This window comes from Gopherus flavomarginatus, chromosome 1, assembly GCF_025201925.1.
Source record: "Gopherus flavomarginatus isolate rGopFla2 chromosome 1, rGopFla2.mat.asm, whole genome shotgun sequence".
Lineage (NCBI taxonomy): Eukaryota > Metazoa > Chordata > Testudines > Testudinidae > Gopherus > Gopherus flavomarginatus.
In genome coordinates, this window is record NC_066617.1 from 129278727 (window position 1) to 129303890 (window position 25164).

Genomic DNA, 25164 nt, shown 5'->3' on the forward strand with positions numbered 1-25164 from the left:
CATGCCCACAAATTGAGACTTGCATGGATACAAAATTTTTATCTGCACTCAATCTGCAAAAATGGTCTGCGCATATCTGCATCTGCGGATATGAAGTGGAAATCCGAGGCTTAGTGGGGCTCTACTAGCAGCTCCAAGGGTCACCATGCACCAGTGACACAGGCCTGTGCCAAGTCCCCAATCGCCACCCACTTCTCCCCAGAGATCTCCTGCCCTGCCTCCCACTCTGCCCTTGCTGCACCTCCTTCCCCAACTCCTGACAGAGAGGCTACAATCCTGGGCCCTCGTGTGTGGTGCCGCCCTCCCAGTAAAGGGCTCGGACATCCCTGCGCAGCCATGTCAGTTCTAACAAATGCAGACCTGGCCAGGACAGACAGAGGTGACAACTACTCTCCTCACAGCACCCATTGTTGCTACCCACTAGTTTAAAGTACAACAACACCTCTTTCAAAATGGCACTTGGCTCACTGTGCAGGAGCACATGGTTGTGTTCCCTTCTGGGAGTTGTAGTTTAAGCAAGTCTAAGCAAGCCGGGCACTACAGACGCCAGAATATTCAGCAGGCTATTGCCACATATCGCAGGCCGCTGCTGCAGGATTCAAAGAGCTGAGTGGGAACCTGAGGGCTGGGTGACAGCCGCTCCATTTGGGAAAGTGTGTGTTGCAGTCAGAGCTCCATTTCTACCTCCTCTACTCCACATCTGCCGTTGGGGCCTGAATATCTGCCTTGCCCCCATCTGTTACAGCATCACCCTGACTGCTGTGGGGAGATTCCTAGAGCCCTGCATCCAAGCCACGAGCCACCAAAAAGGGTCCATGAATATAAAGCACATATCCACGGATTTGCAGGCCTCCACCTATAAAAGGCCAGAGTATTATCTTTATAGGTCACTCAAACCTCATGTTATTTTTACAATCAAACTAACCTGTGACCACAAGTTATAACAATTGTGCTAAATCCAGACTAACATATCTCCTTTTTATTTTAAGCAAAGATCAAGCATTTAGAAGTGCAGTGATGACACAGAAAAAAATGTTCATGTACACTTAATTATCTTTTTAGAAAGTCATTATTAACACTGACTTCATCTCTTGTCTGTTAGTAGAGTATAAACACGAAGCGGATTTTGACTGTTAACACTGCTGTTACCACTGCAAGACTAACAGGAGAAAAAAAATGGAGCAACTCCCATAGTATCTCAGTTATATTTTCATTACCAATAGTTATCACTGAGCACAGATGTATTTTTTCTGTTATTTAATTAAACATGGCACTTAATCAGTGAGTAGAATTTGCTATCAAAGGAGATCATTGAGGTAAATACCCTAGTGAGAGATGAAGATAAAAGTTATCTAATCTATGAGTATGTGAAGGCTCATAAAGCATTTAAGCATGCACTTAATTCCCATTGACTTCATGTAATCTCCATCATGGGACTTGAGTACATGCTATGCTTAAACACTTTGCTGAATTGGGGCCTTAGAGAAATTACAATTTACTCTTAATAGCTGAACTGCCACTCCATTAAACTGGCACTGCAGAGAGCTACAAAAGAATTTAACATATTTATGACAGAAAGGAGTGGAACAACTTTATTACAATAACAGTTAAAAGGGTCACAAATGGGCCCAATGACAAATCTGGCATACTAAATCTTATAATTGTGAAGTGTTAATTAAAAGGCATAGTGCTTACTCTACAAAACAAAAAGGATAAAAAATTGTGCTCTGTGAAATTTCACTTTTAATTTCTTTAATAACTTACATTAAACTTATTTTTCTTACAAATACACATTGCCTGTGTCATGTTAAAAAGAGTTCATCTTTCTATTTATAATGTTTTAAAGAGTTCATCTTTCTATTTATAATGTTTTCAAGTAAGTTATCTCTGATTGCAATTCACAGTTCCTTTTCTCATTAAACACAGTGATTCTCTTTCATTTATGTACCAAAGTGTAGGCACCTAAAAAAACCCGTCTTAGTCTTAGATGCAAACAAGAGTCATGCTGGGCACAGTGGATTATGGCAGCTGGATGTGATGTCAAGCATGCACCAAGGAGTGCCATTAGGATTTCAGATTTCCAGGTTAATGAAGAAAAGGAACCATAAATCACAGAAGTGACTTGTTTGGTCTTAAAGGGATGGAAAGGTCTTAAATGCATGCCAAAAGAAAAACAAACAGATTAAGTGATCCACTATATACTCCTTAGTTTTGTCCAAAACATATCAGATTAACTCCAAAACAAAATAAATGAATTTGAGAACAAAAAGGCCTGCTCCAATTCTATGTTTTATTTACTTTTTAAATAATACAAAGACTCTGAATGAAGACTAACTTCTTACAGCAAGATAAATGGATAACATATTATCAATCCCTCAGCAAGACTGCATTTTCCTCTACCCCCAAAAGTGGAAGACCAGCAATACAGAAAGCAGCGCTAAAGCATGAAGCCACAGAAACTGTCTCCCATACTAAATCCTGCATACAAACAATAGACTGAGAGGGCAGTACATTTTACTGTCATTTCAGCAACAGAGTCAGATATGTCAATGAGGGCAATTATTCTATTTCTCTGCCTTGCTTTCACCGTTATCCCATGAAGTACCACTCCATATTTACTTGGAGACATCTGTGACTAATTATGTAAATGATTAAATAAAAGAGGAAAGTGAGTTTCTCCTTTAAGATGACATTTTCCTAGTAATACCAAATATTTTATGTTTTTTTATTTTTTTTCCCCATCAAATTTTACAAAAGTTATATCCAAGTCTGTGTAGCATCAAAATCTAGATTACATAAAACCTGAGACCAAAAGAAATGATTTAATGTTTAAATGTATGTCAGATAATAATTATTAATATTATTATAGTTGGTACGGATTTAAAAGCTCACCCATAGGGTTTGCAACCAAAGCAATGAGAGAGCAGATAACCAGAAAGTGAAAATGCTCATAAACTAAAATGAAACTATTTTCATTGTTCAACTGAGTGAAAAGGGTAATGCAACAGCTTAAATGGTGAAAAATTCAATTTTTAAAATTTCCAGTGTTTTTAATCGAAGACACCTGCTTTTCTATCTGACAGCATCCAAAAATAATTTTAAAAGAGCACCCATTAAAATGAGAATCTCTACAATAAGCAGTACTTTTAGAAGCACTTACCAGTTTTTTGAAAGGAAAAATATCATACATTATTCTACAGTATTCCATAGATGACTCCACCGAGCAGGTCCACAGTGATTTTGATATGGGTGCCAGGGGTATGATTCCTTGGGTCCGATTCTTTACTAACATGTCAAACTCAACATGTTGTCTACATGATTCTGCCATATACGGGCAGTGATCCACAACAAAAACAGTTTTATGGGACTCAGAGAAAATTTTCATTTTCCTCCTGAAATGAATAAATCCTGAAATGAGACAAAAAACTTACAAAGCAACAAGAAAAGACCACTATATGAACTTTGAGCCTCTGAAGATGTTTAGTGTTATTTTATTTAAATTTGTGCTCCAAATATTAACTTTATTAGAGAGCTGCTCTTGGTAAGATTTTAGTTAAAGGTGGGCAAATATTTCCACCATAAATACATATTTTCATTGTTTGTTTGCCTTACATATGGTTGGTATTTAAAAAGAAAATCCTTCTGAACTAACCACTAGTAATACTTACTTTTTTTGCAGGTCATCCTCACATAAGGATTAAAAATGAAATTAGTAAACGGTCAGTTTTTTTGCATGTATATTTAAATATACACCTCAGAATATTATTTCTGAAAATAACTAATTACAGAGCAATAAGCAATTTTTCAGCAGCCAAAGTAGTTCATTGCAGTGACCTGAAGAAGAGCTCTGTCTACCTTGAAAGCTTCTCTCTCTTTCACCAACAGAAGCTGGTCAAATAAAAGATATGATTTTACCCACCTTGTCTCTCTAAAGTAGTTCATATCTGTAGGTGCAGCACTCAGCACACATAGCAAAGCAAATTCAGTCAACCAAATGTAGCTTTCTCAGTACATTATTTTCACACCAGAAATTATGCTAACTTGTGCTAGCTATGTCAACTTTTAAAAAGCCACTCATCTGTATGGTTTTTTGCATTTTGTTTTTGTTTTTCTAACCACTTATAGTAATCTTGGGTGGTGGTACTTAAGACAAGCCGTTTTTAAGAGCAAAGAAACTTTTCTTTTACAGTTTGTTAGTTTGTGCATTTGACAACATTGTGCAGACTGTCAGTTTCTCTTCCACCTCTGCAGACAGAGATTTCCCTTTTGTCTGTATGGATCTTTCACACAGCAACAGGAAAGAAAAGCATTTTAAAGAAAAGGAAAATGTGACTGCAAAGTTAAAAATTGGCATAGAAACTTGGGGGCACAAATCTATTACCTGAAACTATTTTAAACTTATTATTTGAAATTAGAGATTAAGTTACCTGTGTTCTTTCAAAATTGTCATGAATCAAAATGTTATTTCTCTGTTCAACATGGAGAACTATTTAAACAAAACATTGCTAGCAGAAACTCTACTGTAGTCTCCCCATCGTCAGCATCAGGATTTTTGGACAGTTTCTAAATACAGCTAAGACACCATTTGTAACCAGGTTGAATGTGGATGCAAACAGTATTATAGCTGTGCTTCCAAACAAATTTCAAAAATTAAAAGGAACACAATTGTCTAAGGTTTCTATTCTGTAAGTAAATCAAAGAATTCAGTCCCCAGACTATGAACTATCTAAGACTTCCAAGCTTTTGTATCTGTCCTTACATACAGATATGTTTTTTTCAGAACCTCCTATTATGAACCATTCCAAATGAGTTAAAAGTATTCTTGATCGATGCTGACCAGACAGGAGGTCTTTTAAAAACTGAATTCAACTATACAGTGCCCTGTGATTTTACTACCACAATTCTCACACCATGTGGATGTGACACAATCTCCTTCACAAACAGATTTAAGATAGAAATCAAGATGTTCAACTTCTAAGTGCCAGAAGAGAAGGAACTCAAGATTATGTTCTACCAACCATGCTTCTTCATATTCTGGGCTCAACCTATGATCTCTGTATTTAGGAGTAAGTCATGCCAGTTAAGTAATGGAAAGGTTTCACAGACTCTTGAATTCAAGTTTTGTCTTCAGAATTAAGCCAATGTTAAAGACTTGGTGAAATGCTCAGTGTTGAAGATGGCATTTTTCAGAAACATCCATGCTGTCAATGTTCTGTTTTTCCACTATAATTTTGTTGTTGTTGTTCAATAGCATATTTGAGCTTGAAGATCAAAAAGAAACTCACTTTCTACATTTTTTAGAATGAGCACAAATCTTTCTACTTAAAATAAAATGTAAACATTGTTTTAACTACTAACAATCTGTTTTCATAACTTCAGTCCACTGAATCACTTATTTCTTACCATTTTCTTCAACTCTAGGTACACTAAGTCAGAAAAACTCATACTGTGAGGTTTCATGGCAGTTTAATAATCACTATTCATTATGCGCAGCACTGACCTGCGGAATTCAAATACAGTATGCTTACAATGAAAAACAAGCAACCACTTAGTGAATTCAGCACTTATGGCTAGTTCATATTTTTAAGTCAATGTTATATAGAACAAAGTTATCAGACGCATCCCCCACCTTACAGAAATTTTTGTATTCCAGCAAACCAAGCCTCACTAACAGTTAGCAAATCCCTATCCAATTTACAATAACTGGTCCCACACACTATCCATGTCACACTCCAAATAGTCCTTCCGATCCTATTCCCCTCAAGCCTTCTAAATTTTAGAGGTTTCCTGTTACATTAGGAACATTGATGTTCTTATTGTATCCCTTTTAAAAACAAGAAATGTTTTCATTGACAGTTTGATGTTAGAATGTTTTTAGAATTAAAATTATTCAAATATGTTTATGTAAAAACTTTAGAATGGTAGGTGGTTGAAGTAATATCTTTTGCCAGTAGGCTGACTAGATGTCCTGATTTTATAGGGACAGTTCCAATTTTTGGGTCTTTTTCTTATATAGACTCCTATTACCCCCCACCTGCTGTCCTGATTTTTCACATTTGCTGTCTGGTCACCCTATTTGTCAGACAAACTTCTGTTGATGAAAGTGACAAGCTTTTGAGCTTACCTAGAGCTCTTCTTGTCAGACCTGATGTTTGAAGCTGGTCTTGCTCACCAACAGAAATCAGTCCCATAAAATATATTATCACAGCCACCGTCTCTCTTGTATCCTGGGACCAACACGACTATAACACCACTGCAAACAAAGTTTGAATGACAAAGCAGCTTAAAAAAATACTACTCCTAATAATAATAATAATAAAGGAACCAAGCAAACCACACACACACTGGCTTTGTTTCCCTCTGGAAATAAACAAGCACGTTTTTCGGCCTAGGGCGGGCAGGGTCATACCGTGCTCCACCTTCACGTGAGGTTTTCTTCTTTCAGTCTCTAAAGGCTTATTCACACTAGCAAGCTCTGTCGATGATCTCAGCAAGAGGCGCAGCTGTCCAGATGTTAATAACAGTTTACTACGAGCACAGACAGACCTTAACCTCTACCAGCGCTGTGCGAAGAAGACTTGGGCCCAGTATTAGTGGAGGGAGCTGGAAGAGCCAATGGCAGAGCAAGGACCAGAACCCAGGAGTCCCAGTTCCTCAGGGAGACACACAGAGGGTGGGGGAGAGGGTGGGGGGCTCTCTTACTTTTGCCTGATCCTCTGCCACACAGGGGGCGCGCAGGCGCATTGGGCTTTACACCGGGACGAGAGGGCGGCGCGGCGGCCTGCTGCCTGCCATCCCCCTCCTACCGCCGCTGCCCCACAGCCCGCCCCTAATGCTGGGCCGCGCTGCGGCCCTGGCACCCGCGAGTAGCAGCCGGGCTCTCCTCTCCGCTCCGCTCCCCCCTCAGGCTCCGATACCCTGAAGCTGCCACTTAAGCCAGTAGCCCAGGGACCCGTCGCCGCTGCCCGGGCCTGGCCACAGCGATTCCTCACCCCCCGGGTCATTCACTCCCCATGCCCGTGCCTGACTACCGTAACCACAGTCATATCGCGAGATCACCCACCGTCCGTAGAGCCTCTCGCGGGACTTCCCCAGGGGCTCGCCTATGAAACTGACACTCTCGCGATATTTGGTTGCGGCACTTTACCACAAGCCGAGCAGGTGGAACGGTATGGAAGTCTCGCGATATCTAGTCTCTGTTCCCTCCTGCCTCTTCTTCCCGGCGGGTACCTGTGGCTGTGGAGCGTCTCGCTCCCGCTTCATGGGGTCTCTCCTCGGCCTGGCACCTCCCCCCGCACTCGCCGCTCTTTGAAGCGGCGGCCTGCGGCCGCTCCTGGCGCCTAGCGCTGCCAGAGCCACCGGCTATGAGTGAGTCGGGGAGGGCTACGGGGAGCGGGGCTGGGGGCGCTGTGCTCAGCCGGGGGAGGCGGCGTTTGTGACGTTCGGGCGCCTGTGGCTGTGGCCGTGCCCGGTGAACGTTAGCCAGGGAGGGCCTCGTCCACCTGCGCGCGCCCTTAATATCGCGATACGTTCCGCTGTCGTGAGGTAACATTATCGGGCGCTGCCGCCCGCCTTCCTGTCCCGCCCAGCGCTGCGGCACCAGAACAGCCCTATCGGGCGCGCGCCTGTGTGGCAACTGGAGCCTGCCGACGTCAGGCTGGGGCAGCCCCCCCTCGCCAAGCACCCCCCTGCCCCCCCTCCCCTCGGTTCTCCTAGGGTTACGGTCCCAAACACGGGTGCTCGCCCAGCGGCATCGCTTAAATATTTTGCTGTCCGACGCGGAGGGATTTGCCTGATAAATGTACGAAGGGGGGTGCTGCTCGCTCTGGGTTTTACGAGGGGTTGCGTGCAGTGCTCGCCCCGACGTGCCTTTGCCCAAGCTCTGTATGGTAAAACTGTTCCGTGTTTGAAAATTAGTCCTCAAAAGAGAGAGAAATTAGGAGAAATAAACCGAGCAGAGAGGTTTTTAGCAGAGATGGAGAAAGGTAGAAAGATACAGGAAGGTTGTGGTGGGGGGTTTGCGGTGGGGTTAGTATTTTGTTAAGGCAACTGAGTTTGATAAGATTCAAAGTAATTAGTTAGCGACTGGAAGTGGCAAGAAGGGAGCATGTAGGTGTCTGTATTGCTGTGCTGTCAGAGCTGTTGATCTTGTTCTGTGCTAACCCTGACATTTCTGAAATCAGTGAAAAGGCATCTAAATGGCAAGTGGACATCTCAAGCCAGGCATTTCCTTGGGGGAGGAGGGAAGCTGCAGTTGTTATAGAATCTAAGATTGTAAGTGTTAAATTTATTGCCCCTAATGGTTGCAAAGAAAACCTTCCAGATATATAGATTCAGTGATGTATTCCCAACTCTGTAGATAGACTGGTCACATCTCTGCTCAAGTTGAAAATGTTTTTTCTAAAGCACAGCCCAAACTGCTGAGTAGAAAGTCTCATAAACTGTGCTGTAGGTTTTATCCTTTTTTTTTTTTTTTTTTTAATGATTGTACAGTGCCCAGCCTAGTGGGTTCCTGGCTTATGGTTCCAAGAATGTCAGTCTGTGTGTCACTCTGAAAACTAAAACGAATGTACAGTGTGATGTGATGGAAGCAGCTACAAGTATGGTTGTAAGTTCACTATGTTTGGAATCTCAACCAGGTTCAGTCTGTTACTGTCCAATTTTTACTTTCTTAGGCAGTTTCAGCTGTTTTACACACATTGCATTACAAATTGCTCCCATGTGACAGCACAAGCTTTCAGCTATTGGTAAATAATAATCTCCCACTCAAAGACACTAACATCAGAACTGGGAGTACCTTCTGCAGCACCTGGGATCGCACTATTTTTGGTGGGACATATGTTGCTGTATTTCTCCTGGACTTGCCCCTAAATGTCAGCTGTGCACAAGAAGTCCCCCAGAGCTATGAAACCATACATCCTGCATAAACATTTCACAGGCTTTCTTGAGTCATTCACTGTAGTTCAGAACCTTGCTGGTTCTGCAACAAAGGAGCTTTTTACTGCAATGTAGGAAGGGCAAAATTGATTATTTGCCTAGAAAGGTGCATCAGCACTGAAAATTCCAGTAATGGTGTAGTTGAATCAAAGTTCATGATATATTAGCTCCAATATAGACCGCAAAAATGTTTCTCCTGTAAGGTGTGAGGCTCCATTCATAGAGGACTGGAAGTTTAAAAATTGTTCTTTCATTTTATTGATCTAAATATGGTTCTGGATAACCTTGCTTCTATCACAGTTTTGCCAGTCTGTGTGGCCAAACTTTTTGTGTTTGTTGTTATAAGTGTTCTCGCCTGGAAAGAACAAGAACACAGATTGGGAGTGGGGAAAAAAACCATATGAGCCAACTCTCCATTAATATTCGTAAAACACCTAATATTGGCCCGATTAAGACAAAACAAATCAATCTGATTTTATCTGGCAACGCACACAATTCTAAAGAACTTGGCTAGGTACCGCAAACGGAAAAGCATAACCCACAAGATTAACTGTTAAAGATGCACCTGTTAAACAGGAAAGACTTAACTTTTTCCTGTAAATGTTTGTAGTGTTAACAGCTATTTACACATTTAACAGCCAGCCTGCATCTGCCAGTTTTTAAGGGAAGCTTATTTGCTGAATAAACAAGTTTTTTTCCATTCTCTACCAATGGGATCCCTGAAAAGTCAGTTGCCTACCTTTACATAAATACAAAAGTAAACATGTTTGTATATTACATGTTGTATTCAGGGCAGAGAGGGAGTCTCTGGTGAGATTAATAAAATTAGAACTTCTGTATAATTTAAATAGATATCAAAATCTTTGCAGAATTAGATTTGCAGCATATTCTTAAAATGCAGGAACGCTGTTGAGCAATCATAAAATTATTCTCCCCCCGCCCCCCAATCGTAGTAAGGTAGGAATGGGGATGATTTTGCTTCATGTGTAAATGTTTGATTCATTGACTCATTCTCCATCTTAACCAGCACATCCTGGACTAGTCTGTCAGAATAATCAGTAGTGAAATAGGGGCTTCATTAGGATCTGCTTAAAATCTTGGCTGTGATTTTTCAAAGGGGCTTAAGGGAGTTAAGCTCCCAGCTCTTATTGACTTTTTCAGGGAAGTTTGGTACCTAAATGAGCTCTTGTGCTTTTGAAAATATCCCCCTAGGCAAGTGTTCGGTAAGCATGCTCAGAAGTTATTATTTTAGTAGTTTATAATTTTCCCCATGGCAAATAAAAGCCCTACTCTTCATTGAGGGCTACTACACCACTACCTCGATATAACGCTGCCCGATATAACACGAATTTGGATATAACGCGGTAAAGCAGTGCTCCGAGGGGGTGGGGCTGCGCACTCTGGTGGATCAAAGCAAGTTCAATATAACACGGTTTCACCTGTAACGCGGTAAGACTTTTTGCCTCCCAGGGACAGCGTTATGTCGAGGTTGAGGTGTATTATGCCAAGTTTTAAACTCTTGCTGTCTTTTTACTGTAGCTTTTTTTACTGCTTAAAAGCATGAGCAGGTTTTTTTAATGGAAAAAGTGTGTGGGTTTTCCTCCATACTCTGAACTAAAAAATGACTGAAGAGACTTTGCATCAAAATCTCCAAATAAGAAACCAAATATAATCTGAGTACCAAGACTAAAGGTATAAAATCTCATAACGCCAATGTTTTTCAAATTTGAATATATGCAGTTTTGCTACCTTAGCCATAGTGAGGGACTGGTCACGATGGCTGTAATGATAGATCACAACGTTTTAATTGATTTCCATATGTTCATTTTGTGTCCTAAACTGATGTGTTACTCAGTTCAGTTAAAAAGTCCATATTTTGATGTGAGGAAAGTATATGCAGTGGTAGCTGGAGCCACTTTTAGACATAGATAAAAATCATCTATTCTGGGCCTCCAAATTTTTCCCTGGGTGATTTCCTCTTGCCCGGTTAGTGGTCAGCTCTACACTCAAGATTGGTAAAAATGTACCTTTATTCCTAGCCTTTCAGCATCAGTTCTAGATTTCTCCCCTCTCAAATACATCACTGGGACCTTTAAAATTTATGACGGGGGGAATGACACAACTTTTAAGCTTCAACACCACAAGGTCTTCAGTAACCAAATTTAGAAATAATGTTTTATTTTCCTCTTTTCATATACACTTCCCAAAAAGGCTATTGCAAGTCACACCATTGTCTCTTCAAGTCCTCCAGAATTCTATCCTTCCTGCTTATCCTTCTTTGCAAGAAGTAGGTCTTCATGTGTCATATTGACTGCTGTAATACCTTCTGGAGAAACGAGCCAGAACAATAATCCAAAATGAAGGTGCCAGCTCTGAACACATCTGCCTCTCTTTTCTTTGCTCTAGTTTTCCTTCTCGTTCCATATTAAATTCCAGCTATTCTGCTTTCAGAATAGCAAACAACCTATGGTTCCATCTCTGCCTTGTATTACTGAATTTTATGGGATAAATTTAAATCTCAGAAACAGAACTCTCTGGATGTCCTTTGAACATAGTGTTCCATTATTAAGATTGCCAGGAAATTAGCTGCAGTAATCTGGTTGAAGTGTAAATAAAGGGGAAAAGTGCTATCCCTGTATTTTTGATGGCTTTTAATTAGGTCAGGGTTTCTCAAACAGAGGTCGCGGCTTGTGTAGGGAAAGCCCCTGGTGGGCCGGGCCCGTTCGTTTACCTGCCCCATCCACAGGTCTGGCCGATTGCAGCTCCCAGTGGCTGCAGATCACTGCTCTGGGTCAATGGGGGGCTGCTGGAAGTGGCGGCCAGTACATCCCTCGGCCCGTGCTGCTTCCAGCAGCTCCCCTTGGCCCGGACCAGCAATCCACGGCCACTGGGAGCCGTGATCGGCCAGACCTGCGGATGGGACAGGTAAACGAACCGGCCTGGCCCACCAGGGACTTTTCCTACACAAGCGGCAACCTCTGTTTGACAAACCCTGAATTAGGTGTCTTGAATTTCAGTTAATGTAACATAATTTTTGTAATTGCAAAAGTTTCATTTCAGTTCTTGGCTGTGGTGAATTTGGGGGATTAAAGGTGGGTGAAGAAAATGGGCCTCAGGGTTCCATGAGGGATGCAGAGTTTCCTTGTTCCCCAGGAGAAAATAGTTCCTGCAATGTGAGGATGTTATTCCTTATTTGGGGATGAGGGAAAGACTGTATCTGACTGCTTCTGAGTTAATGAAAACACATTTGATTGTGTTTGAGGTATGACATGGTGGTGATACAGCTGCATGATAAATTGTCCTTGTCTTGGAAATAATTAAATTTATTTTTTTAGAAATGAGTTGCACAATTGAGAAAGCCCTAGCTGATGCTAAAGCACTAGTAGAGCGACTTAGAGAACATGACAACGCAGCAGAAGCTCTTATTGAACAGACTACAGCTCTCAACAAGCGGGTGGAAGCGATGAAGCAGGTTTGTTTTCCCATTTTGCTTACTCACTTAAAAAGATAGTGTGAAAACACTTGAAACATCGCTATTTTAAAACTGGTTAAATATTGTCAACTCCTATAGTATAGTGCATTATTTGTTTAATATCCAGGACCTCCTCTGGTGATCTCATGGGGATTGAGATGAAATCTGTGATCCAATAGGTTTCTTGTCTCTAGTAATTATGATTCTACAAACAAATTACTTGTTGGTTACTATGACCCCACCTGCAAACATATACATGCTTAAAGTTAAGCATGGTCCTGTGTCTGTAGGATTGGGTTTTACGATTTATTTTGGCACTTTCAATGTCCATGTACTGCTCTTCTGTGAAGTAGTTAAATGTAGCTTAATATTTTTGTTTAATTTTACACATCTCAGCTAATACATTTTTGTATAGAGACTTGCAGAAGAACAATCTCCTTGTTTTACCTTGCATAAGTATTCTCATCTCATCTTTAGATTTTCTTCTGTGACAAAGTATCCTGTTCAGCTTATTTTGAGTGGGTAATCATTTCCTCTCTGCTGTTATCTTAACCAGTGGATATTACTAGATTCTGTGGGTGGGTCGGTGGTGATAAAGGCTCTGTGGTATCTACGTTTGGGAGACTCATCCTGTCATATTAACAATTTCAGTAAAGTAGAAAAACTAATAAATGTATTATCTTTTTAAAGTTGTGAAGTAAATGTTGCATCTCAGCAGAACCTTCAGACATAAGATTATTAAAAATTAGCTCTTGTTAATGGTCTTTAAATGTTTGTTAATTAATAATAAGCAGTGTATCACAAGGGCTATTTAATATTGGTCAGATTCCAACTTTGAAACTAGTCAGTCAGGACTAATACACCTGCTTGCCTTCATTTACGCAAGAAATTTTTGTTTTTAAATCTGTTTAATTCTACTAGTATCAAGAAGAAATTCAAGAACTTAATGAGGTTGCAAGACATCGGCCTCGATCTACATTAGTAATGGGTATCCAGCAGGAAAACAGGCAGATCAGAGAACTGCAACAGGAAAATAAAGGTGAAGCTTAATATTTTCTTCTTTAAGGATCTGATCCTGCTCCATTGAAATCAGTGAGAGTTTTGTCATTGACTTCAATGGATGTAGGATCATATCCTAAGAAATTTCTCTTCTAATCTTAAATTCTTCTAGTACAGGGGTTCTCAAACTTCATTGCACCACGACCCCCTTCCGACAACAAAAATTACTACATGACCCGAGGAGGGGGACCGAAGCCCGAGCCCCACTGCTCCAGGCAAGAGGACCAAAGCTGAAGCCCGAGGGATTCAACCCCGGGCAGGGGGCCTGTAACCCGAGCCCCACCACCCTGGCTAAAGCCCTCTGGCTTTGGCTTCAGTCCCGGGTCCCAGCAAGTCTAAGCCAGCCCGGGTGACCCCATTAAAATGGGGTCGGGACCCACTTCGGGGTTCCGACCCACAGTTTGAGAACTGCTGTTCTATTATAAACAGTCTCATACACTGGTTGTGTAGACATTTGGAGATTTGGCTTCTTTATTACAATGGTGAACAAAAAAAAAAACAATTCAGGCATACTGTTTTTCCTTTGAGATTTTTAAAATGTAGTTTTGCTGGCAATTTTCTATAGGTCTTATAACTCTTATTTATCCTGTGACTTGACTATTATTCACTGTTGTTATACAGAATATATCTATCTGTGTGTGTGTGTGTATATATATATATATATATATACACACGCATGTCTTACTGTTAAGAAAATAACTTATTTATGTACAGGGGAGGCTTCTACTTATTTTTAAAAAAATAGTCTAATGAAATGTCTTCTGACTTGATGGTTTTGGGGTACTCTAAGCAAGGGGGCACTTACAGATTCATATTCACCATTCTCTTGTCTCATGTAGGAAGTTATCTACCTGTTTGTAGGGCCCTAGAAACTCAAAGATCAGCCCTGTTTACTAAGTACAATTCCACTCCCTTTATTAATTTTGTAATGGTTAATTGCTTTGAGCCTTTGGTGCAGAAAAGCTTAGCTTTGTGAAAATTAACTGCTGGTGCTATATACTGAAGAATCACAAAATATTGTATCTCAAAACAAAACAAAGTTTTTCTCACGTTTAAAGTCAGACAAACTCTGCAGAGTTACAGATCAAAACAGTAACCTAAGTAGCTTCCTGGTGGACTCTGCACTGGGTGTTTTAAGTGGAGCACTAGGAGTGAGATCCTTACTCTTTTCTCTGGCCACTTGACTCCAGTTAAAAGGGCTGGAGCAGCATAAAGGGACTCAATAGGTTCTGGCTGTGGGAGAACTTCTCAGCACAAGCGCTATGCAGACTTTGTTTGGTGGTGTCTAAGAGCTTGTATTAGTTTTCTCTTATGAAGTATTTTTGCATGTATGTCTTGAAGCAATTTGTAATTGATATTGTAGAACTACGTACATCTCTCGAAGAACATCAGTCTGCTTTGGAACTCATAATGAGCAAATACAGAGAGCAGATGTTTAGGCTGCTCATGGCCAGTAAAAAGGATGATCCCGGTATAATAACGAAGTTAAAAGAGCAACATTCCAAGGTAATACGTTTTAAAAAAAAAATTCTAACTTGTAGTCATGTGTCAATATAATAAGATAATTGAGCAAATGTCATTTTGTATTTAAAAAGTGCATTAGCAATTCCCAAGTTTTATAGCATAGCCTACTTAAACATGGACAGGAAGCCTGTTCAGACTAACAGATCAATCTTACTAGATGCTTGTGATGTGTGTTTAGGCATTTATCAAATAGCATTTCATTACTACATTTCCATAATTCTCTTTTTCCTCTTGTAGACTTGGGGGATGGGGAGGGAGAGGCAGCTGTGCCATATTGGACTCTTGGCTATCATAGTCTCCAGTAATAATTTAGATCAGCTCAGTGTTCCAGCATGCACTTGTGACTTTTAATGGCTTCTGTGATCAGTGCTGGGTCAATAAGGTAAGCCTTGTTTTATTCAATATTCAACCGCTTTTCTGAAGGTATTAAATTAGTTTTGAAAAAATTCTTGGGAGAACCTTCTGAATATTGAATAACCAGGCTTACATTTCTTCTCTTCTCCCACCCCTTCAGGCAGGCTTCCTGTTTCAGCACTAATCAGAGATGCTATGGAGTAACCAGTGCATTGTAGGATGTCTGAGTGGATCTGGAAGTTGTCCATATTGGGTGAGCTGCTTGATTATCCTGGAAAGCTAGAAGAGTAAAGGGTTATTAAAAGCCAATGTTTTTCTAACCTGCCATCAGTAGGATATATATGTATGTATGAGGCTATTCAGCTCCTAGTTAAGGCTGACACATGTTATTTTGGTTCTTCACTTAGGCTTTGCCAGAAGGTGACAATGTTCAATTCATCTTTTTAAAGTAATTAATACATGTATTTAAGTTGTACCTTTTTGTAAGATGGCACAATAAACTCTTAATTAATGGCAAGTACTGCAATTGTTACAGTAAACTATTTAATTAGAAGAGCTGTTGAAATAGATTTTTACATACAATAGAATAATAAATGTTGCTAGGTACCAGAAGTAACTTCTCAGATAAATGCTGAGAATAAAACAGTGGGATATTCCCTCAGTTCACTTCTACTTGGAGTTTCCAGTTAACCTTTTGGGTTAAAAATCAGAAAAACTCCCTCTGTGGAAGAGAGAATTTCAAATAGAATGTAACATTAGGATTTAAAAAAATGTAGATACTATAAAGTGAGTTTTTGTGTCTAGAAAAGTATGAAGATTAAGCATTAAAAGCATTGCATTTGTTTCAGTAACAGTTTAAATCCTAAGCAAGGAAACTATACATCTCCCTCTGATTTATCCCAAGAGTATTTTGATTGTGGAAAGTATTATTTTAGCAGAGACATTTCAGGGCCCTCTTGATCTTTTTGGTCCAATTCAGTCCCATTTAGTATGTCTGTTGGGGAGACTTCAGTGTGTCTAGATGCCTGGAATTTCACCATTTGTACTTCTTACTAAGTCTGTATAATCAGTAATGGTGGATAACCTTGAAGTGCAGTCTAAGAGCATCCATCTCTTATGGGCATTAAGAATATAATTACTCCAAATTTTGTGTCCAAGGAATTAATCTTGCTTTACCAGTGAACACTGTTCTACCAAGTGGCAACTGTTGGCACTTGTCTACTGAAGTTTTCCACATTGCTTTCTGCAATTGAATTTTTTTTTCAAACAGAAACTGGAATAAATATTTTCAAATATCATATATACCAAAAAAAAATCTGTATGGTGTTAAGTAGTGAAAACTGGTCTAAATATGGTTGTAGAAGTATGCTCTGTTTCCTGCTATGAACAGTTTAATCTTAAACTTCCTAAAAACTGGTTTGACTATTTAAAAAAAAAAATTATTTTGCAGGCACTTGATCCTTGCTGTGCCATATGGTAACTTTTAAAACAACCAAATTCTTCAAACAACAGAGCTATTGCAACTCAAACACTGGTTACTGCACACCTTTTAACTTTTTTTGTAGTACTTTAAAATTAAAGTTTACATCCATATTAACATTGTAATGACTCTAAACTAGTGATTGAAATGTGTCCTTGTAACAACCCTGAAGGACTCCTCCTTGTCAGTGCATCTCAGCATGTCCATGAAGCACTTAATTATGGTCTGGAGAGAAGGCAGGTGGCAGCAAATCAGAATGTACATTTTAAAATTGGGTGTTTGTTTCCCCCCCCCCCCCGATCTTATTTAGTTTTACTTTACCTTTTTGAAAATAGTAAATAATAGAAGAATATTATTATTGTGACCCAAAACAAAAAAGAAAATTCCATATCTCTTGTAGCAGATGTCCTGAAGATCAGGCATATTTAGCAAGATCACGGGCTTTTTCAAGCCTCTGCAATACGTAGGCACAATGGGGCAAGCTAAAGATGGAATTAACTTTGTAACTTACTTATTAAAGCCTAAACGTTATTTCAACTTTTTTAATAGTTACGCTTTTGATTTCAACTTTATTTTAATATAAAACCTCCTGGGATATACAAGGAATTCCTTTGTTTTGGGGAATCATTTGAGCTTTGTTGTTTGTTTAATATTTGGCTTTCAGATGCTCTTGAATGATTTCAGTGTAGCCATACTATTTTGATGTCATCAGATATACTAAGCAAAGCAGAGTTTAAATGGAATACATCAAAATCAATAGGTGCAGAAAATGGTGTAGGCGATATGGGTGACATGCTTTCCTCTGGTTTGGTGTAGAATCAGTTCCCCAGCATGGTGGGGGGAAGATGACAATGGGGGACTAATCTTCCAGGTGAGGTGTAAAATAGAAAATTTTGACCAAAGAACAGATTTATCCTTTAGTGGCAGGCAAGATAACAAAGATTGATTAAAGTGCAAACATAGATGAAGGACACCTCACAAAAACTAGAAGTTGTCTGGACCATCCCACAAACAGAGATGGAAGTAGTAGATGTACTGCAAGGACTGTTAGGGATGAACAAGAGCAAAGAAATTATTATTATCTCTGTAGGGATTATGTGGTCAGTTTTGGTGATACTGTAACAAGCTTGATCCAAACTTCCACAGGCATGAGACTGAAGAAGCCTTTTGCTAAGATGACTTTCTTCTTTTAAGTTTACTGGATAAATTACGTCTCAGTAATATTAATTAATGTTGGAACGTTGTGGGGCTTTTTTTTTTACTGCTAGATCTAAATTATTGTAGAATTCAAACTTCTGATAGGTGGCAGAGTTGTTTAAAATGCAGTTAATGCTCACTTTTATTAATGCAGGAAAGAAAATGTATTGGTAAAGCTTTTTATTTCACTGATGATTTAGGAGCTACAAGTGCATGTGGACCAAATTACAGAAATGGCAGCAGTAATGAGAAGAGCCATTGAAATTGATGAGCAGCAGGGTTGCAAAGAGCAGGAGCGTATTTTTCAGCTTGAAGTAAGTATTACATCAAAGAAGCTATGACAGCAACAAGGTTTTCTCTTCCCACCTCCACTGCTAAATGCACTGAGGCAAGTCTTATCACATTTTGAAATAAAATTACAATGTAACATGTATTTTTAAAGCAGAGGAACTTTGTACCTTTGAAATGTTCTCTTGCTCAACATTACAAGGGTTTGCTCAAACTTAAAGCTCTCTCTTTATTTGACCACCTATTATATATCTTTTTTTTTAAATCTACATCTCGTTTTTGGCATTAAACATATTTATTTTGCTTGGCCCATCTCTTCTCTCTATCTGCTTTTAGTTATGGTGACAGAAGCAAGTAATTGAAGTGCAGAGTTGCTGAAATAAGTGTTTATATGAGAACTGGGCTACATACTATCTACATATTATGCCTAGGCTTAATTGAGTGCATTGGGACCATGCTCAGCTTTTATATCACTGGAATTAGCCTTTAATACAACATTTCCTTTTCCTGGCCCCCTTTCCCCCCTTTCTTTTCTCTATTTATTCTTCTAGTTGCACTACTGGACCACTGTGAAAATTCTTTGTTGCTATCCTGGTATGATAAATTGGGAATATGCCTGTTCAGTTTATGAATTGTGTGAGATTATGAAGCCTATATTTGTGTCAGGCTGCAAACTCTCCATTTTGAAATTGCAGCCTTTTGCTTTCTCTGTGGTCTGTCTGCCTCCATGTAGGGTTGCAAATGCCAAAGGCTGGTGGCAAAACAACAATAGAGGGTAATTGTCTCAAGTATCCAAATCACTGGAAATCTAGTCACTCTAGAGACTGGTCCCTGCCCTGAAGAACAGCTTTAGCAGGTGGGAAGTGACTTTGTTCTCATACGGGGAAGCTGGCATGAGTGTCACCTGACAGATGGTGAAGGTTTTAAAAGAGCACAGGCTGGTCTCTGCGTGAGGGCTGTTTTCTGCACTCTGTGAGGGAGAGCTCACTTCCCTTGTGACAGCATGCATGAGGCAGGGGATACCCTGCCCACCTTGCAGAATCCAGATTATTCTTCAACCATTTCCAACAGAAAGGTGAGCTAATGAAAGAGATTGTGGTTAAGATGTTTTGTTGTTTTCCATGGTCTGTTTTCTCCTGTGCTTTACAGGATTAAGTATGAAAGAGCATAAAGGTGTTAGACCGGGGTGGGCAAAATACAGCCTGTGGGCCAGATCCGGCCCGTCTAACATTTCTTTCCAGCCTGCCGTGATGAACATTTCTGTCCGGCCTCCTCTGCCCCTCATGATCTGAGTCTGGGCCGCTAAAAGTCCCGCGGTGCAGTGGGGAGCTCAGGCAAGCTGCATGCCTGCCGTGGCCCCATACCGCTCCCGAAAGTGGCTGGCTGCTGCTGGCGTATCTCCGTGTGCTGCCCTTCCCCCATCACTGACCTCACAGCTCTCATTGGCTGGAAACCAGCCAATGGGAGCTGCAGGGCTGGTGCTTGCGAGCGCGGGCAGCGCACAGAAATGTGCCAGCAGCAGCCCGGAGTGGCATGGGGCCATGGCATGTGGGCAGCCTGCCTGAGTCCAACTGCACCACCGGCCGGGAGCCACCTTGTGGTAAGCGCCTCCCGGCCAGAGCCTGCACCTCGCACCCTCTCCTGCACTCCATCCCCCTGTCCCAGGTCAGAACCTCCTCCTGCACCCACACTCCCTCCATAAATATAGTAGAAATGTGCGGCCTGTGATGGCTTATCAAAATTAGTGGAGTGGCCCTCCTGTGAAAATTATTGTCCACTCCATGTTAAAGTTTACACTTTGTACAGTCTAAGTGTGTATGCATTACAACTACTGCACTGTAAACTGAAGGCATCACACCTTTTGGGTGGCATTCTGAGAAAGGGGTGGGTTTAAGTGCAGGGGAGTCAGTGCTGAGCCAAAAAGGGGTAGGTGGCTGGATAGTGGGTTCACACTCAGGAGTGCCAGTTAGAAGAGAGGTTCCCTGAGATTGAGGCAGTGGCTCAACTCCACTCAGGCTCCAGAAGCTTAACGCACCCTCCGGGATCTAGAGCATAAAGGCCTGGGTTCCTCTCACATCAGTTCTGGGCACTCACTAGATTCTGAGAGACACTTGTCCAAATATTTTCCTTGGCTCCAGTTGTCTGCCTTGACTTTGAATCTGTCTCCTTTGTTGCAGAGAATATTGCATGTGTGTCCAGACTAGAGAGAGCCTTACCAGTGGTCCTTCTTTGTGCCCTTTACAGAATGCTATGCTATTCAGCTTAATTAAGGATCTGTATGAACCATTCAAATAACTATTTTCAACATTCATCACCTCTAACCATGAAGTCTGCAAAGCCAGTAATTTTGAAGAAGAAAGCGTAATCTTCTCTACTCCTACTGCCATTTTAAACCCACATGGCAAAGGATGCTTTGCATTCTTGGTTTTCAGTCTCCACTTCTGTTCTATATAAATTTTCTGATCCTGTTGTTCCCATCATATTAGTGCCACTTAAAACAATCTCATCTCATGACAAAATTAACAAAATGTAATATATTATTGAATTAGCTTGATCTAATTTATTTTTATGCTCCTGTTTGCATTATACTCTATTTGGACAATAAGACTAGTCAGTTTTGCTCTGTTTCCAACTCTTGTGATTTTTTTCATGAGTCCTGCAGTAGGATGTTTTATGTAAAGTTCCAGCTGCTAGAGAAATGATTGAGAGTTTCAGCTTTCATTTTTGAACAATTAAATTTTTAGCCCTTATGGTTGTAGACAGAATCTTTCAAAATGTGACAGGAGTGTATCCTGAAGGTTCAGAAACCAGAGGGCAAATAGTCTCCAACCCACATGCATGTCTTTGTCTTAAAAAATATTTTTGGGGTCACTTTTTGAATGTTTGGGGTAGGCAGTGCAGCTTTCTGGTTTGCTTACACAATGCTTTGCCACGGAGAAATGTTTTAAATAAGGGTTTTCCCATTGAGGATGAGGGGGGGAAAACTTAGCTTAAATTTAACTTATTTTTTAAACAATGCTTATCTTCTTCCTTTGAACGCTTTTCTTGATACTGAAGATACCTGTTCAGTAAAACAAAAAATAGAAATCCTAAATACTCCCTCACTCTCAAATCACAGGTTGATGTAAGACTACTTTCTTCTCTTCCATCCCAAATAATCTTATTTTTATTTTCTTTGTCCTGATTTCCACCTGGAATTATTTTAAGTGTCTTTTTTATTTTGGCATGTTTTAGCAAGAAAACAAAGGCCTGAGGGAAATCCTTCAGATCACCAGAGAATCATTCCTGAATCTCAAGAAAGAAGATGCATCGGAGAGTACATCTCTGTCAGCATTAGTAACAAGCAGTGATCTGAGTCTGAGGAAGAGCTGAAGATTCTGTGAAGTCAGCAAACTTTGTTGCACATTTAACAGCTTAGGGTATCAGGGTTCACTTGTCAAGCATTTGTTACTGAATAGGGCACCAGAAAGCTCCTGTATCTTAAATCAGACTTCAGGTTAATGCTTTATACAGTGTACAGTATATCAAGGTTTTTAGCACCAGATTAGTTGATTGCCATAGACCTAACTCTTGTAGGAAATTGCTTCTCAATACAGTTGTGGAATTTGGAGATTTTGTATTAATCCATTCAAAACAAATGACAAGCTAAACAGTCACATATAGAAAATGTGTATAAGCTACTGATCATAAAAAGGACACCTGCCTAAATAACATGACACTTGAAATCAGTCTCCTTGGCCAAGAGTAGTTAAAGTAACAGGTAGACCCTAAGTACTATCCATGTTGCTGTTTTTCTTTTAACAAATTTTATAGTCAAAACTACCTTTCACAACAGGAATTGGTAATACTAAGGGCCTAATCCAATTCCTGATTGAAGTCAGTGGAAACAGACCTGAAGAATCCCGCTTCAAAATATGATCATCACTTGCATTTGGTATGGCAATTAGGAAATAGCTATTTAAAATGACAAGTCTTGTTATTCCTAATGCTGTTAATCTTTATCAGCACTTAGCAGTAAACCAACTTGTAAACAATATTTAATATTAGAAGGTACTTTCTGTAGGTATCTACAGTATGTTCTGCTCATACGTATGAGCAGTTCTAAATACTTCCGTTAAAGTATTTTGCAGATACTGAATCTATTTTTAAATTGTTTCAGTAACATTAAAAGAGCTGCTCCCATCTTGCTCAGTTCTTTGTGTAGCCAATCACCTTTAGAGAGGGGGGAAAGGTTCAGACTTTTGTTTCAAAATTGTAGACGACTAGGTTGGTCTGTTTCTAGTCTGTAACTAGATCTTTGTTCACCACAACTTGGGAAGCTGCAGTTGGGAAACACCCAAACTGAAGTAGCTAAAATAAGGTATACTGAAAGAACCATTTGAGGAAGCTGGGACTGTAGCAGGCTCTAATAGTGCTATTAATCCCTCACTTTCATGAGGTATAAAAATGTTTTTAATTTGCTTCAACTCCCTTTATAGACTGAGTTGTGCTTTGAACATGCTTCACTGAGCAAAATAGGGCCAGTTGTGCTTTGAACATGCTTCACTGAGCAAAATAGGGCCAGTTCTTTAAGTCCTGAGGCAAATGCAGAAATGAAAAGTAGGCACTTCCCAATTAAACTGTTAGAATCAGATTAAAGGGGCTACATGTGTTGCAGTACGTAGGTGTGAAGTGAAAAGCCGAGGAAATAACTTTTGCATGGCTTTTGTCCTTTGAGTATAAATTTGACAAATTGCTTCCCTGAATAAGAAAAGGAGGTAAAAACTCTCAATTGGTGTGTGGCTTCCTTTGCATATTTTTTCTGGCATGTATAAAATTTCATAATTTTAAAGTGAATCTTCAAATACATATAGTAAAAGCCTTCACCAAAAATTGTTATATACACAAGCACTAGCCAAATCTGAATATTTTGGCAGCTCAAACTTTCACATAGCAAAAGCTGTTTGAATCCTATTAATCGGCTATTCAAGCTTCATTTGATAAATCAGATTAAATAGTGTAAATGTAAACTAATCTTTTTTCAAATTAAAAAAACCCAAAACTCTTGAGCCCTTGTAGGCTAAAATGTATCACAATATAAATGTCTAAGACTGAATTATTAGCCTGTGGAAAAACTTGGGTTTATAAAGTTAATGATTGAACTATTGGTATAGTGATGCTAGTAATTCACATAGTAACTTCCCCTCCCTTGAAGTGAAGTGATTAAAAATTTTTAATATTTGACTTAAATTTGTACGAACTTGCTTGGTGAAGATTGTAAATATGCCAGTTAGTCATTGAAATGACTGAACTTCTCCTATGGAAGTGATAAAAGGCATTGTAATGATGAGAACTCCTAACTGTGGATCAAATTCTCCAAACTTTTCAAGGAATCTCTTTTTACAAAATAAGTTTTTATAAAAATTATTGAAAAGATCACTCGTTGTGTTTCTTGACAATGACTAAACAATCAGCATCCTGTCTTTTGGTTTAGGAACTTAAAACTGCATGTTATAGAATGCCTCTATTGTATCAGCATTCAAAAGATTTTATTTCCATTTGAGAGCTGTAAAAAAAGAGTTCCACTTTATCCATTACTGACTGGTGTCAAAAGCCATCTTAAATTTTATCTTGAACATTTTATATTTTTAAAAATGTAATTTCCTAGCTTGTATAACAGAGGAAGCTGTTAGTCTGTGGCAATTCCTTAAGGTTGCTCTATTATGAAACAATGCTTGATTAGTGCTTATCTTTGTAAATACAAAACATGATTTTAATTTATCTATTCCTAGTCTTCACCTACATGTGTTGATATTTCTCCCTATCCATCCCTAAAACAAACTCAATTTTAGGGTTTTAAATACATTTCACATTGTGTGGAGTGACTACTTTCCATCACATACCCACTAGTTTTGTAGTGCAGATGCTTGAAGTGAACATACGGCTGGGAATGTGTATTGTACAGTAAATTTATTTTATGAATAAAGATGACTGAAAATGTAGATGGCTTAATGATTAAGGCAACATTAGCAAAAACGTACATTCAAGAATGAGCATACTTATTTTATATTTATAGAAAAGATGTCTAATTAGTGGGGTCATGGCCTTCCCTGAACTTCCTTTAAATGTTAAGGAGGCAGGTTTTCTTGTAAAGTGACAAGGAACTAAAATTTGAAAGTCAAATGTACTTTTCACTTAATCTCTGTAGACTCTGGTCAGTTTGGACAAGTAACTGCCTAGTCACTATCAAAGGTTGTCATGCAGCTTTCAAACCAAGTATTACAGCAGGTTGCTATTACAGAACACTTTTCAAAATTTAAGAAAAATGAAATTTTTGTAAACACTTAACTAATCTGACTTTTTTCCTTCAGGGTTTAAAAATAAATTTAAATCAGCATTCAGGTTGCTACTTCTATGAACATTAACTCACATGTATAATAGAAAGTTGGGCGATTACTAGGGCTGTTTAATTGCAGTTAATTCACACAATTAACTAAAATGTAATTGTGATAAAATAGGTTTTAATCAGTGTTAAATATTGGATGTTTTCTACATTTTCAAATTGATTTCAATTACAAACACACAATGAAGTGTACAATACTCACTTTTACAAATACTTGTACTTTTAAAAATAAATAGTATTTCAATTCATCTCATACAAGTTACATAACTGCACTCAGAAACAATGTAAAACTTTAGAGCTGACAAGTCCAATCAGTCTCACTTCTTGTTCAGCCACTCGCAAAGACAAATACATTTGTTTACATTTACAGGAGATAATACTGCCTGCTTCTTATTTACAGTGTCAGCTGAAAGTGAGAGCAGGCATTTGCATAGCACTTTTGTAGCCACAATTGCAAGATATTTATGTGCC

At 39.4% G+C, this 25164-nt stretch overlaps 2 protein-coding genes across 13 annotated transcripts in view; one reads left to right on the forward strand and one right to left on the reverse strand.

Moving 5' to 3' along the window:
• The window catches only part of INTS13 (integrator complex subunit 13), a 39338-nt gene extending 32178 nt beyond the window's left edge, over positions 1-7160 (reverse strand). Inside the window, exons 1-3 of one of the 10 annotated variants that reach the window (XM_050933618.1) lie at positions 7064-7160; positions 6125-6253; positions 3161-3408 (exon numbers count right to left, since the gene is read on the reverse strand). In XM_050933618.1, coding sequence (XP_050789575.1) covers positions 3161-3408; positions 6125-6191 — 315 coding nt within the window. In that variant the 5' untranslated portion in view covers positions 6192-6253; positions 7064-7160. Of the gene's footprint in view, positions 1-3160; positions 3409-6124; positions 6679-6702; positions 7040-7059 lie in introns of those variants that run through there. The other 9 variants (XM_050933610.1, XM_050933598.1, XM_050933603.1 and 6 more) reach the window with 9 other exon arrangements.
• Positions 7161-7221: 61 nt separating this feature from the next.
• Positions 7222-24292, forward strand: FGFR1OP2 (FGFR1 oncogene partner 2). 3 transcript variants are annotated; one of them, XM_050933665.1, is made up of 6 exons: positions 7222-7368; positions 12273-12409; positions 13331-13448; positions 14832-14974; positions 18224-18337; positions 21546-24292. In XM_050933665.1, exons 1-6 carry the CDS (start codon positions 7365-7367, stop codon positions 21681-21683), a joined length of 654 nt encoding a protein of 217 aa, XP_050789622.1. In that variant the 5' UTR covers positions 7222-7364; the 3' UTR covers positions 21684-24292. The 3 variants fall into 3 exon arrangements, with proteins under 3 accessions (XP_050789622.1, XP_050789624.1, XP_050789623.1); XM_050933667.1 differs by lacking the exon at positions 7222-7368 and adding an exon at positions 7457-7545; XM_050933666.1 differs by lacking the exon at positions 7222-7368 and adding an exon at positions 8506-8608.
• Positions 24293-25164: the final 872 nt, after the last annotated feature.

What these genes read in the sequence shown, in the direction of transcription:
- FGFR1OP2 (XM_050933665.1), top strand. An exon ending in ACTGCAACAGGAAAATAAAG is followed by an intron (nt 13,449 to 14,831) that starts GTGAAGCTTAAT and finishes TTGATATTGTAG; the next exon opens with AACTACGTACATCTCTCGAA. An exon ending in AGCGTATTTTTCAGCTTGAA is followed by an intron (nt 18,338 to 21,545) that starts GTAAGTATTACA and finishes GGCATGTTTTAG; the next exon opens with CAAGAAAACAAAGGCCTGAG.